This window comes from Hylaeus anthracinus, unplaced genomic scaffold (assembly GCF_026225885.1).
Source record: "Hylaeus anthracinus isolate JK02 unplaced genomic scaffold, UHH_iyHylAnth1.0_haploid 3, whole genome shotgun sequence".
In the NCBI taxonomy this organism is placed as follows: domain Eukaryota; kingdom Metazoa; phylum Arthropoda; class Insecta; order Hymenoptera; family Colletidae; genus Hylaeus; species Hylaeus anthracinus.
In genome coordinates, this window is record NW_026535284.1 from 4,245,173 (window position 1) to 4,259,700 (window position 14,528).

General features: G+C 37.1%; 2 protein-coding genes across 2 annotated transcripts in view; one reads left to right on the top strand and one right to left on the bottom strand.

The window, feature by feature from the left end:
• The window catches only part of LOC128894409 (filamin-A), a 59,898-nt gene that overhangs the window by 27,467 nt on the left and 17,903 nt on the right, over nucleotides 1–14,528 (bottom strand). The window contains exons 8-13 of the mRNA XM_054156124.1: nucleotides 13,826–14,252; nucleotides 13,190–13,405; nucleotides 12,545–12,932; nucleotides 6,356–6,700; nucleotides 5,812–6,215; nucleotides 5,027–5,325 (exon numbers count right to left, since the gene is read on the bottom strand). Coding sequence (XP_054012099.1) covers nucleotides 5,027–5,325; nucleotides 5,812–6,215; nucleotides 6,356–6,700; nucleotides 12,545–12,932; nucleotides 13,190–13,405; nucleotides 13,826–14,252 — 2,079 coding nt within the window. The remainder of the gene's footprint in view (nucleotides 1–5,026; nucleotides 5,326–5,811; nucleotides 6,216–6,355; nucleotides 6,701–12,544; nucleotides 12,933–13,189; nucleotides 13,406–13,825; nucleotides 14,253–14,528) is intronic.
• Nucleotides 989–4,828, top strand: LOC128894426 (uncharacterized). The gene is made up of 2 exons (XM_054156152.1): nucleotides 989–3,427; nucleotides 3,602–4,828. The coding sequence occupies exons 1-2, from the start codon at nucleotides 3,238–3,240 to the stop codon at nucleotides 4,339–4,341; spliced, it is 930 nt and encodes a 309-aa protein (XP_054012127.1). The 5' UTR covers nucleotides 989–3,237; the 3' UTR covers nucleotides 4,342–4,828.

The window sequence follows — 14,528 nt, forward strand, 5'->3', positions numbered from 1 at the left end:
AAGAATAACAACACTTTCGGAAATCCCAGATATTATTCTATATCCCGTACATTGTTGGGAATCCCGAACATTTTCGAGATCCCGTACATTCTCGGGAATCCCGGATTTTTGCGGGAGTCCCGGACATTTTACGGGAATCCCGAATATTTTCGGGAATCTCGCACACCCCTATAAATTCCTATTTAAGTTCACTTTTTGAAATCTAGTCATTAAACTAATTATTGTGGATGCTTCTGAGAAAAATATGTCAGGAAAGCCTTTTCTAGACCTCAGGGGCTGTAGCTATGTTTGATTGTAGCTACAGTACGGGTTTAGCGATCCCGAGGTACCCGAGCTATAGAGGGGTCAGTGGGCCCCCTAATGGGGATGTCAGAGAATGTAAAGCAATGGAAAAACGAAAGAATTTAATGAATATTGAAGAAAGGACTATGTAAAACATTTTAATGGAAGACTGATATAGAAGGTATTATAGTCGCATAGAAAACTCCGTACCCTTATAAATAAATGAAATGAGGCTTTTTCGGCTAGATACAAAAATTATGCACGTGCATAGAATAATAAGAACTTCAAAATCAATAATTTCTTAACATGCATATGAAATAATGAAAATATGCAATGTGTGCAAGATATAACAATATATAAATAAGAAATATAGGTTTCATTGATCGATGAAGCCATTGAGTGAATTTAATGAAAAAATTAAAAATTAATTTACTGTAAATGTGTTTTGTTTATATTTTTTGCCAGCCATTTATGCTGACTTGTATCCGCATAAAAGGGCAAGCATATATCCAAAATCATTTTTGTTCAAGCCTCCTAATTAATTTTAATAAATTGACTTGGCTTATTGCAGCATTACTTTAGTAACAGAAATCTAATAAGAAATCTCTGTAAGTATAGTGTTAATACCAATATTAAACCTAGAAAATAAATTACAATCTTAATTTTTGTTCATTTAAAATTTCGAATTTGTTTCTGTCGTTACTGTCCAAGTCAGAGAAACTGGTCGAAACGATCGAAATGATCTGGAAGTTACTTGTGCGCCACAATCTACTGATTCGGTAGTACCGAATGATATCGACTTTTTCTCGGCTGATAACGTACTATCGATTTTCCGTGGCACGAGAATTGTGAGGTAGAACGCGCCACCGTCGGTCCAGGGCTCGTTTCTGGGATCACTAGGTTGAGGCGGTAAGGCATCTGCCTATGTGAGAGCGCTCGCATACTTGATCCACCGCTCTTCCACCATAAGACAATACCTTTTACCATCTCTCCAGACTATCGCGCGACGAAAAGTCTACGGTACATTCCCAGCCTTAGTCGACATGGTGAAAGCCAAGATGAAAACTTGTATACAGGGTGTCCCAAAAATGTTGTAACACCTTGAAAGAGGTGGTTCGTGAGGTGATTTGAAACAACTTTTTCCTTTGCGAAAATATTGTCCGAGGCTTCGTTAAAGAGATATTAAGAGAAAACCCCGACCAATCACAGCGCGCGTATACCGTTGGAGCGGCCGTTGTAGCGAAGGCTACGCGCTAGGCGGCCGCGTCTAATGTCCTTCGATCATTGAGCTCTATCCTAACTGGAGTGTGAACAACTGTACGAAGAAGTAGAGGCGACGAAGTGTCCGAGAGAAATGCAAAATGGGCGGTTTCGGTATTATCCTATAGCAAATTTATTTGTAGAGGGGGAACAAACGTACGCTGTAACATAACCTACCCAAACATCGCTGAGCATTGTCGAGTGAGTTACTTTCAGATTCTTTTCCGCATAAAATTGGATAAATACAATATAAATTGAATTGTAACAAATAATAAAATTTAGCTCTATACCAAATTGTATATATTTGTATGATCTAAATTATGGTATGTAAATTATGTATACTATTTCATTATTATGTCATTATTGTTAATGTTTCTATCGTTTTATATATAAATAAAAAGGAAATAAAGTTCAAATCTGTACATAATTAATCTGTAAATAATTCCTAGAGTGCCGCGAAATTCAAACAAAGAGGAGTCTGTTCTCCCTCCACACATAAATTTGCTATAGGATAGTACCACCGGAACCACTCATCTTGTATCTCTCTCGGACCGGCTTCTCTCTCGCAGTTCACACTCCAGTTAAGATAGAGCTCAATGCCTACGAGACGCGTCGAGTTACTTGTCGCGTACGAGCGCGGCCGCTTAGCACATAGCCTTCGCTACCGCGGCCGCTCTAACGGTATACGCGCGCTCTGATTGGTCGGGGTTTTCTCTTAATATCTCGGACAACATTTTCGCTAAGGAAAAAGTTGTTTCAAAACTCCCGAACCACCCATTTCAAGGTGTTACAACATTTTTGGGACACCCTCATCAAATGCACCATGATTCAACGAGACAGTTCAAAAGCGTCCCATAAAAATGACCGATACAGAATGCACCGACACCGATATTGACAAATTTGAAAAATTTTTGAAGAAATACAAAGCGTTTAATTTAAAGATTTATCTATTATTATGGATATACTGCGGATCTTCATGCATTTATAGGAAATTTGAATGTGCAAGAACCTACAAAATGAAAACAACATGCAAAGATATAAAAAATATTGAAAGTAAAGTTCATGTTATAATATTTGCAGAATAAAATAAATTCCTATTTAGGTTCAATTTTTGTAGGCACTTTCGCGAAGATTTTATTTTGCATAAAGATCCGCAGTCTAATTATAAGTATTAGTATCCATGCAGTTAATATTGGTTTTGATAAGATTTGCATCGATAAAGTGTACGTCGATAAAGTGCACGTCGATAAAATCTGCGTCGATAAAGTCTATGTCAGTCATTTTCATGGGACCCCAGCTAGATCTTGTTCAAATGAGGCGATTTACGCGTGACTCGAGACAGGTAGAGCATTTACTTAATATTCAGAATAGTGTTGGACGAAGCTGTCACGTGACCAAGTATTACCCCTTCTCACTGCAACTATCGCGCGACTGCTGGACGCAGCGATTGTTGTGTCTCTAGTATATCGACTCGCACGCTGGCAGTCGAGTCGTGTATAAGTCGTGAGATTTGAGGTTCTGGCTACAACACGCAACTGTCGCACGACTGCAATTATGGGCCTCTAGTACCTCAAAGTAGCGCGCGTAAATCGCCTACTGGTGGTATGCGACTACTCTCTGACAAAAAAATCGAGCAATTACTTATAAGTCGTATCGAAACAGTGGAATCGTGTAGTTCTTTTTGTTGTGACTATAATGGCGTCTTTAATGACGATAAGTAATGTGGATACATTTATCGAGTTAATAAAACAGCGACCTTTACTATATATGAAGGATTCAAAAGAGTATACAGATATAAATCTAAAAAAGAAATTATGGGAGGAGGTGTGTACTGAAATAGTTCCTAACTGGACAGAACTTAGCGCAGAGAATAAAATGAAATATGGTAAGTGATTTAAATCAAAAGAAAATAAAATGTCAAATATTAACTTTTCACTTTTAATTAAATTCATCAAATTCCTTCTCAATAATTGTCATTTTTAACTGCGCCAAGTAAGAATTGATACATGTTGGAAATTATTGTGATACAGTTGCCCCTATTAATTATTACTATATATAGGACTAGAAGTGCAGAAAAAGTGGATGAACCTGAGGTCTTGTTTTACCAGAGAATTAAAATTGCAGAAGACAGATAAATCAGGGAGAATCTCAAATAGACGACGGAAATACATGTACTATGACCAACTACTCTTTCTTTTGCCATCCATAAAACACAGAACTATCGAACACAACGTGGATTCTCAAATTATTCTGGATGAAGAATTTGAAAGTCAAGATTCTGGGAGCCAAGAGTCCAATGTTTGTTCGAAACCTTCTACGTCGCAGTACAAGAATGGCTCCATTAATCTAAAGAAGAAGAAGAGCACAAATTTCGAGGAAGCACTACTTAATATTTTACAGAAAGAAGTGGACGAGGATACTAATTTTGTCCTTTCCCTTGTTCCAACATTGCGATCATTAACAGAAGATGAAAAATTTCAAGCAAAAATACAAATCCTTGATGTATTCAGGCAAATAAAACGGAATAGAGCCACGAAGCAATTTTCACCTAATTCCAACAATATTTCGCACAACTTCTCACAAGAACAGAATATTCCGACACCATTACTCCACATAAGTCTTCCATACACTTCTCAAGTAGTAATTCCTGAAAATGCACAAAATAATCAATCTTCCCCACCAATTGCGAGTAAACATCATTTAAATGGAACTTGTTCAGATATCTCCGAAAATACTGAACAACCTTGCTTCATTGATTTTCCGGACAAATCTCCGAAAACTGAAACACCATCTCCGTGATATACAATATTTTGACCACAACAAAACACAGATGGAAATGATTTTTAACATAGCATTCCATCTGTTTCACTTAAGATGTTTGTTTTCTATATAATTTGTATATACACGAATATCGTATATTCGTGGTAAAGTTTTTACAAAGCGATGACAAAATAAATGAGGCCGATATGAAATAGAAATCGACACTCTCCAATCCTATGTTACGCTGCAACTAAGTTAAAGGGGTATTCTTATTTTTTTACCAGTTTCGATTTTTGATTTTTTTACTACAAAAATGTTTGATAATATATTTTATTTAAAGCATAGCAACAGCATAGAGTATATAGAATATATTCTGTCTCACTATATTGATTACTCACTATATTGTATATTTTTTAATTCTAAAAGGTATTGTGCTCGTAAATAACGGTAATTTTAACATAAAAGCAAACGTACACATATGTATCAATATCCTTCAACAGGTTAATATAATCTAATGAAAATAGTTTAAAGATCTTAAGTGATAAGAATATACAAAAAGTCGACACTCCCCCCCAAAAAAAGAATACCCCCCAAAGGGTCGCGAATCGGTAAGTTGCTCGCAACTTTACATAAACGCGAACATAAACTCAAAGCGTAAAAATTGTATGAAATCGCCTGAAAGCGATTACTTTACTCGAAAATCTTGAACAAAGAGTTTGCTTACCTTCCAGAAGTGGAACGTATACGACAGGTGACTGCGCCACGCCCGGCATTTTCAGTGTCCACGGTGATGCAATACTTCTCACCTTGAGCCAAAGAGTGTTGAATGCCTTCTTTGATTTTACATTTTTCAGCTTTTCCAGTGGAGACACTCTGGACGTTTACTGGACAACTCGGCACCTCTTTTCCTCCGTACTTCACGTTCACCTTGTAACGGCCGCAATCGTCAGGCAAATACGTTGCCTTGTATTTTCCGTCTCCCAGATCTTGAATCTCAACTTTTCGGGGAATTTTATCGGGACCCTGGAAACAAGCATTGTTAACGACGATCATTATCGATCAGATGACATAAGCCATTGAATAATAAATAATTTATTTCAGGGCCCATTTCATCGGATTTCTCAACTTCATGTTTTACGGAGTTAATCGATTTGTGTAATGAACTACTTATAAGAATGTTATAAGTAGACTGTGGATTTTATGCATTTATGATGTACCGTAATACACACACAAAAAAAAAATACAAAAAAACATATAAAATATATGTTAAATACATTCTACAATTAATATAATAGTATCGTTATTTCATTAGGGTAAGTGCACATACCTTTTGTTTATGTTTAGAATGTATTTATTACATTAGTTTATACCATAAATGTACAAAATCCGCAGTCTGGTTATAAGATTACAGACGACCTTGTCTCTTCGTTATGTCGGTGAAATAATGAATTGTAAACAATGACAAAATAAGCCATTTTGAAACGAGTCATAGCGTCGTTGTTCACTTACCAGAACTTGTACTTCGAGATCACCGTAGCCAGCTTTGGAAGTATCCACTACGAAATCGACAGGGAAAGAAGCAGTGCATACTGGCGCAACCCCAAGTCCCGATAGAACGACTTTACTTGGTTCCACAGGAGACTGGAGGTTTGGTTTTTGACGAGTTTCTGGTACATTTTCTCGCAATGTTTCTGGTCCAGTTCCAGGTTTGCTCGTCTCTGGTTCGTTTACAACCGGGACGTGGAAAGGAGACCCGGGAATGTGTTGTTTCGCGAATTTTATGGAGACTTCATAGTCACCTGGTTGCGATGGAATGTATACAACGGTGCAGGATCCATCGTAATTGTCCTTGCAAGTCATGTTCACTTGAGAGGCACCGTCCATGGATAGATCTATACCGCCCTTACCAGCATCTGACCATGACAAACGACGAATGATCATTACAAATGTATTGCTTTTCACAGACAATGTCGACATTTCATTGTTAAATTCATTCCTTTAATCAATTTCAGAGTAATGAAAATTTCAATTACTCGAAGTTTCGAGTACTTACCTTTCGATTCGATGGTGAATGTGTTGGGCCTGTCAACGTATCCCTTTTGTAATCCTGGCCCATACGCTGTACATTTTCTGGGATCGCTAACGTATCGAACGTTAACAGTGAACGGTGAACCGGGAACGGGAACATTTTCGTACAGTATTTCTATAGTATGAGGCCCTTCCTCGAACGGTGTATAACTAACGTTATAGATTCCATCTCCTACGGGAACAATCATTTTTCCAATTTTATTGCCGCTGGGATCCTTGATTACGCAGGAAACCGTGTTATCGTCGTTGCCCGTACTCCCAATTTCTCGGGTGTCAATGGTAAATCCTGTTTCTTGATACAAACACGGACCTGAAAGTTACAAACAATTCCAAATTTAACTTTCGCGTAGGTTTATGACGCGTAATTTAATAATTACGTAGAAAAGTGTATTTAACAAGTTGCATCGTAGGGGTTGATAGATTCTTAACCCCTTGGCCTACAACAATATATGAAATGAGTAAATGGTAGAGCAAGGGGTTGAGTTTGTTTTAATGCTATTATTCCTCGCCAAAATCAATAAAGTAATAATTTAGGCAAACGATAACTATAGCAACTCGTTACAACTTGCATAAAATCAGTAATATGTAGAAGTTTTATTATGTAATAATATAGCGAACATTTACTGTTTCACGCTTAACACGTTCGATTCGGTGCATGATCTCGCATAGACTTCGTCGAGTAAAGTGTTAACCCTTTGCGCTCCTTTGCGAGGAGCTGCGACGCACACTTGCATAGTGTGTAAAGAATTAACAGTTCGTGAGAAGCTGTAGTAGATGTATGGAGATATTATAGATAGAGTAAGAGAGCCAGACCTCCAGCTGTACGTTGATTTTTATCAATTTGTTAATCAATGTGATGTTACTTGTTTATTAAACAGTAAAAACAGTGCTATAACTACGGATAGCCAACGAGGTCAGTTATTCGAGTCATTGCTTTTAACTCGCTAATTGGCGCTTAAAACATTTCAGCTCTTTATGAAAGTAACAATTTTCGAGAAATGATTAGAGCCTTTTGCATGAATGTGTAGAGGATACTTTCCTTTGCGATAAGGAAAATAGCCAACAAAATGTATATTAATAATTCCTCTTGATAGTCACACCTACTACTTCTTCTTTATAAATGAATTCTTGGCGGTGGAAGAGGCAAAGAGATTATATAAATAGAGTAGAGGAGTCATAGGAGTCTGTAAGTGGAGATAGTAGATCTCAGTCAAGTAGTGTCAATATCACTACTAGGGATAGTAGCCTGGCCGAAGTTGTACTGTCTTGTGGGGCTCTTATAAGGATAAAAAAAATAATGTTTGCCAGTGTCACTGTTTTTATGAGATTTCAAGATCATCCGCGTTTCTTGAAATCGTCTTATAAGACAAACGATTCTGGAAAAAATTATGTTCTACCATTATAAATGCTTCTCAAAACAGTGCAACTTTGTTCTGATAAGTTTCTTCATAAGACCATAAATAACGAAGATATACAAGCTAGGCAATGTTATTACTCCATCCTGTATATTATGACTTTTTGAATGTAGTAGGGATCGTCTACTAATGCATTAACTTGAAATCATTTGCTCTTACTATTTCAAATCGTGCATGTATGATTTATAATAAGACGTTTCTTATTCGATCTTCTGACGACGTAATTCGTTAGTTGTTAGTCGTTAACACCAACTGTTCTGTGATTATCAGTGTTGGTAATGTATTGGTTTTGGATGGGTACACTTCATAAAACAACACCAGGCACAAATAAAGAGACATCGTGGAGACATGCATAATGGTCAGAGACTACAACCGGAAGACGCGCGCACGAATTTTTCGGCAGTACAGATTATACATTGTATTGTCGTGTATTGGCATGAAGGTGACTCAAGCACGTATGAATTCTTTGACAGCGTGGATAATAGATAATTCACAATCTAGAAATATTATCAGGACATGGACAATGTTCTGCATGGTAAGCCAAACGAACACAGTAAAACATGTAACATTTGTGACTCTTCCAATCATGATGTTCGAACAGCTGATACTAAACTTGCGGTACACGTTTATATTATCTACCGCGGCACTAAACAATACCTACTAATAGTTTACGCGAACCAAACTTGCACATATACGATTTTTTTACGAAATATTATGTACTACAAATATATGAACCTTTAATTTCAACAACATATCGCAAAAGACACCCTTTTATGTATGAAAATTGTATGTATAAAGTGAATCCGGTCACAAACCCATAATTAACTCCAAAGGGTTAAATTGTCTAGTGCAGATTGTGAATTTTTTAAGCAAAAAAAACGTCTTTATTTATAACCAATTCAGCCACCTAATCAGATTTGTAAGTCTTTCTTGTAACGGTAATATTTTCTTCTAAAATAATTCGATAGATTCCATGACCAAATGCGTCTTTGTCTTTCCCTGTTGATGTATCTAATTACACGTATTAGCTTTCCAGTTTGCACAAGTTTTTTTTTTTTCAAATCCGATAACTTATTTACAAACTCTCGTAGCTCATGACGGACAACACTAAATTGCGAACGGTCTCCGATAATTATTGGGACTTATGCAACGATCATTTCGATGTATTTTAAAGGGCATTACCTTTATAGAATAATAGTACAAAATAAGGAACATCGTACTCATGCATCGTGCAGTTTGCCTTGGTATCTCGATTACGTTCAAATATTCAACCCTAGAATGTTGATATAATAACAGAATAGTTTCGAATGTCACTTATTCTTGAATTATATCTTGTCTAAAAATAACTATCGAGATACCTATGCTGATAAATAAAGGATCTAGCAGGATAAGGATAGGCAATCGGCTCCCACCCCCATTTTCATTGTTATTATGTGCCGTACAATGCTTTTCATCTAAAACCCCCCTGTTTAAGGGTAATATGATAGTAAACACCCTTAACTTTATTATTGTTTTTCTCGGTTACTATTTCAGATATTTAAATTCTGCAAAAACGAAAATATTCGTACTTATAAACTGCATCTCATATATTTTTTCCGGGTATTTTTTTAATTGTTAAGGGAAATAAATATATAATATATATATTTTGCGGGTGGTAATTGCAAACAACCCTGTGAGGGACACCTACCGAAACAATGAGGAATGACGATCGGTTATTTAGCTGACACTTGTGAAAGTTTCAAAAGGGTCGAAGTTCTGGAACATGGTTAAATAATTAAAAAGAAACAAAAATCCTATGTGTTAGGCTCCGTCCGATGGGCTGAAGTAGAATGAGATACTGGTCAGACACGCTACGCAAATCGTACGGCTAAAGGAGAATGAGATAATGTCAGACACACTACGGGAATCGTTACAGCTATACATACGACAGGGACTGCATATTTTCACTACACAGTCTAATAGCTTATAAAAAAATTAATCAATCGAGATTCAATATGTTGACCTTCGCGTGACATTTAGTTCGTTTCATATTGCCAGTTTTGTTTCTTTTTAATTACTTACAACTAAGTTAGAATCCATCGAGCGACGCACAGCGCGTGTTTGTAAACAATGTCTAGATATCGTTTAAGAAATAATAAATAGAATACTTTTAAGGAAAATTTTATGATATCAATTACAAAATTGTTGAAACTGATTGCCTCACTGTCGTATGCATAGTTGTAACGATACGCGTAGTGTGTCTGACATACATTGTCTCATTCTCCTTCAGCCCATTGCACGGGGCGTAACGCATGGGATTTTTGTTTCTTTTTAATTATTTAACCATGTTCCAGGACTCCGATCATTCTGAAACTTTTACATGTGTCAGCTAAATAATCAATCATCATTCCTCATTGTTTCGGTAGGTGTCCCTCACAGGGTTGTTTGCAGTTACCATCAGCAAAAAATACATTATTTATTTTCTACCCTTAATAATTAAAAAAATACCCGGAAAAAATACATGAGATGCAGTTTATAAGTACTACGAATATTTTCGTTTTTGCAGAATTTAAATATTCGAAATAGTAACCGAGAAAAACAATAATAAAGTTAAGGGTGTTTACTATCATATTACCCTTAAACAGGGGGGTTTTAGATGAAAAGCATTGCACGGCACATAATAGCAATGAAAATTGGGGTGAGGGCCGATTGCCTATCCTTATCCTACTAGATCCTTTCTATAATATGTTGAAAATGAATTGGATGAAAGCATTTAAATTTGTACAAAATTTTGAATTTAAATAGCGAATTGGTACAAGCATAACAAATATATTATCGTTCATTGTAAATGTGAAGATAAACTTATTACACAATCACATTTGATTAAGAATACTATAAATAATCTATTCCCAATGTTTATGGGTAGAGTATGTTTATTTAAAGTTTAAACGGATTCTCCACTCGGAGGTATTAGTACTGTTTAGTATATCGACAAATTTGGATTAACTTCGCGATAATATATTTAAGCAAATTCAACGAGTTGATCTCTATCTCGAGAATAAATAACGCGATCACCTTGAACTGTTCTCGAGTTATACTTCATCCAATTCACCGATACGATATCGACACTGTACACGAAATGCAAAATACAAAATACGTCAATCAAAGCAAAACCTCACAGTAACACGATCGACGGTACCGTGTGGTTGAATGCCATCCCCGGTGACTTTGATCTTCGACAAATCCGTATCCTTCGCAATAATAGCCTGGAAAGGTGATCCGGGAATATGTTTCTCGTTAAATGTGATATTGATGCCGTAATCGCCGATCTCTGTCGGCAGATACGCCACTGAGCACGTCCCATCGCCATTGTCGCGACAATTAATGGCAGCCTCGCAAGGACCTTCGACGGTGACACCGAGACCACCCTGTCCAGCTCCACGAGTATCGATTACAAATTCGGCTGGTTTATTTATTATTCCGTGGGACAATCCCGGTCCAGATGCCCGAACCTTTTCAGGGTCGGAGCCGTGGACGCAGGTCATACGATAAGATTGATTCGATATCGGTTCTCCAGCGAAACTGATTCCCAATAGATATTCGCCAAGCTCTGTCGGGGTGAAGTTGACTCGGTAACCATCGTGGGTCGGCACGACATGGACCTTTACACGGTTTCCGGAAGGAGCCGTTATTGCCACCTGCAGGTCCGCCGCTTCCCCCGCGTCCTGAGTTATTACGCGGAACTGCTGCAAGCTGTTCACCGGAGCCGCTGCGAGACGGATTTAGTTTCTGATTTGTTATGTTTCTCTTCTCAGTTTATGGTGTATCACGCATGAAAGAAAATAAGCATAATGTAGTCGTTAGGTGCCCGATTCTCTTGTTGCATTAAGCAATATACAGTGGATACAAAGAGTATTGGCACGATCGCTTTTTCTTTAAGTATGATTTGCCAGAATATACCTGCATCATACTCGCGTATGAGGGTAGCATATTAATACAAAGTATATGTTGCAGTGTTCTGTGATATGTCACGGTGTTTTGTTTGAAGTGGAATGGTCAGATCTCACGAGGGGGATGAGCTATCCAAAAAAGTGTGTATCAAAAATGGTTTTGTGTAAAGAGGAATATTATACGGATATGGAATATGTTGCTCGTGAAACGTAGTTGAAAATGTTTTATGAAAAATGGCGATTTCATAGTGTTGATAAATGGTTGCCGTCGACGAAACACATTCGGCTAGGACATTTCCTTTCCTTTCAAATGGATTATGTAAAATATACAGCGAGTACCCCAAATCACTACACAGAAAATATGCCATAATATCGATGATCATGTTCCAAATATTCGTGAACATTTTCTAATCAACCCTAGTGTAATGAATTTAATTGTTAGGTCGGACAACAATTATAAACAGTAATACGTCTTCAGCGTATTTAAGTGTATATGCTATCTTACGACGATGTTTCAGCTCCGTTCAAATTAAGCTGAAACGTCGTCTAGAATTAAATTAGAAATAAATTCGTTTTATGTGTTCATTTCGTCGTTAAAATCGAATCGAACGAATGACTTCTTCTGAAATCTAAATAAAAACGATTATTTCTCTAAATTATTTCAACATTTCTACTGCAAAAAATATCTCATGAAACCATGAGTGAAAAACTTTCTTGTCAAGTTTTTTTTTCAAAAAGATGAAGCCTGCATTACATTTATGTTCGATAAATCATTTACATGAAAAGTACAGAAAATAATTTTTTACTTACTTTCTGCAAGGCCCTCCACTTTGATTTTCGAGACATCTATATGAGGTTGAACGTTGACTTTAATGGGACACTGAGGTACTTTCAGTCCACCATAGTTCAGATTTACCAAGTAATTTCCTGGTTTAGTTGTAGAATAATCAACCGTGTACGTGCCGTCCTCGTTGTCAGTCAACTGTAAGGGAATGTCTTTCCCCTCCGGATTTATGATATTAACGCGAAGCTCGCCAGGACCCGCTTCGCGACAATCGATGTTGAAGTGTGTGGCTATGTTCGACTTCACCCCTTTTTCAAGACCAGGCCCGAAGGCATATACCATAGCAGGATTTAATGGTGCCTCTACTTTCACCCTATAGGGGGAGTCCTTTGTAGCTACGCCGCCGTAATTTACCTAAAAATAATAACAAAAATACGATTAATACGACATGAAGATGAAAGATAATTTTTCAACAATAAAATTCCTCCAAATCTTCAAAGCTATCGAATCACGTTCAACAAAATTGTATTACATTATGTTTCCTAAGTTGGATAACATTTATTTTAATTATGAATAATCGAGGTGGGATCGAAAAGACACGTCAACCCTCCGCATGACAGTTCAGTTTGCATAGAGTTAAAATAGAAACAAGGTAATTCTAGTTATCTGACCATGATAATATGTCGCGATCCAGATTTCGGGGTATATTGACATTGCACTGTTCCATTCTGAGTAGCGTCTAGTCGAACAGGAACATTTCTTCCAAGAGCATCTTGAATAGCGACTTCCAAAGGTGCCTGACCAGCCTTCCTTGCGTCTACTGTGAAATTTGTTGGTTTATCATTGGGAATAGATTCTGCTTGAACTCCTGGCCCGTACACTTCAACCTGAAAATTATATTCGATCATTTCTCTCTTATAAGCTTTCATGATGTTGTAGAGGATCGTTAAACCAACAGATAGATTTATTGATCTAAATTAATAATATGAATCAAATTTAAACGAAGTTAAGAAACTATTGACTATCATTCAAACTGTCTCAATCTTGTCTTCCTTTTTAATTAAATTTCACACTGATAACACACTGTTGCTACTCTTTCCAACACTCTTTGTTTACACCTTATCATTTAATACTAAAGCTACCGTGGTCAATTGATTTTCTATTACAATACATTATCCCCAAATTTTGGTAAGTAAAGTCATTGTTGGTGATTGAGTGATTTTGAAAAGTTTGAAGTGTATGGGTCAAATTGACCGTCTTGGTAGCTTTAGTGTTAAACACGCACAACTGTAAGAAGAATTTCGAACCTTGTTTGGATCGAAGTCAGTTTTTGGCAAAATGTTTGCGACGTACGGTGACTTCGGTATATCTTCGTTGTCGCAAAGTATGTGGACTGCGTATTGCCCTACAGCAGTTGGTAGATATAACACGTCCGCCGTTCCATCTCCGTTGTCGTGGCAATCAATCTTTGCTTTCGAAGGTCCTTCGATCGAAAATCCGAGACCACCGGTTTCGCCGTTCGTATCCACCGTGAATTTCGCTACATGGTCGACTATTCCGGTATGAAGGCCGGGACCGAAAGCTCTGATCGCCGATTCCTTGTAGGGGCCAACGTTCACTTCAAAGGGCGATTTGTAAATTTCTTTTCCGCCGGACGTTATCATTACCACATGTCGTCCTTCTTTGATCGGTGTATAGGTGCACTTGTACGTTTGCGGGTCAACTTTAGAGATCCTACAAGCGTCGCAATATTCAATTATTTGGTTTTTCTAAGTGCAATTTCTCTAAACAAGGAGTAAACTCGCTATTCAGGTAATATAGCAACTGCAAACAGCTAAATACAAGCAAATGTTTCAATGTTCACATGTTTTTATCAATACCGTTCGTATTAATAAAATACATGCACTCTCGCATAATCTTATTGTGGATCGAGTCGTACAATCTTATTCCCTTGTTCCGTATGTAAGTGTTCATTTATCAATGTTTGTTATCTTCTAATTAAGCGTACTT

Excerpts from the sequence above, each read along its gene's own strand:
- LOC128894426 (XM_054156152.1), top strand. The coding sequence starts at position 3,238 with ATGGCGTCTTTAATGACGATAAGTAATGTGGATACATTTATCGAGTTA. Across the intron at positions 3,428-3,601 it reads AGAGAATAAAATGAAATATG|GACTAGAAGTGCAGAAAAAG; the intron begins GTAAGTGATTTA and ends TACTATATATAG.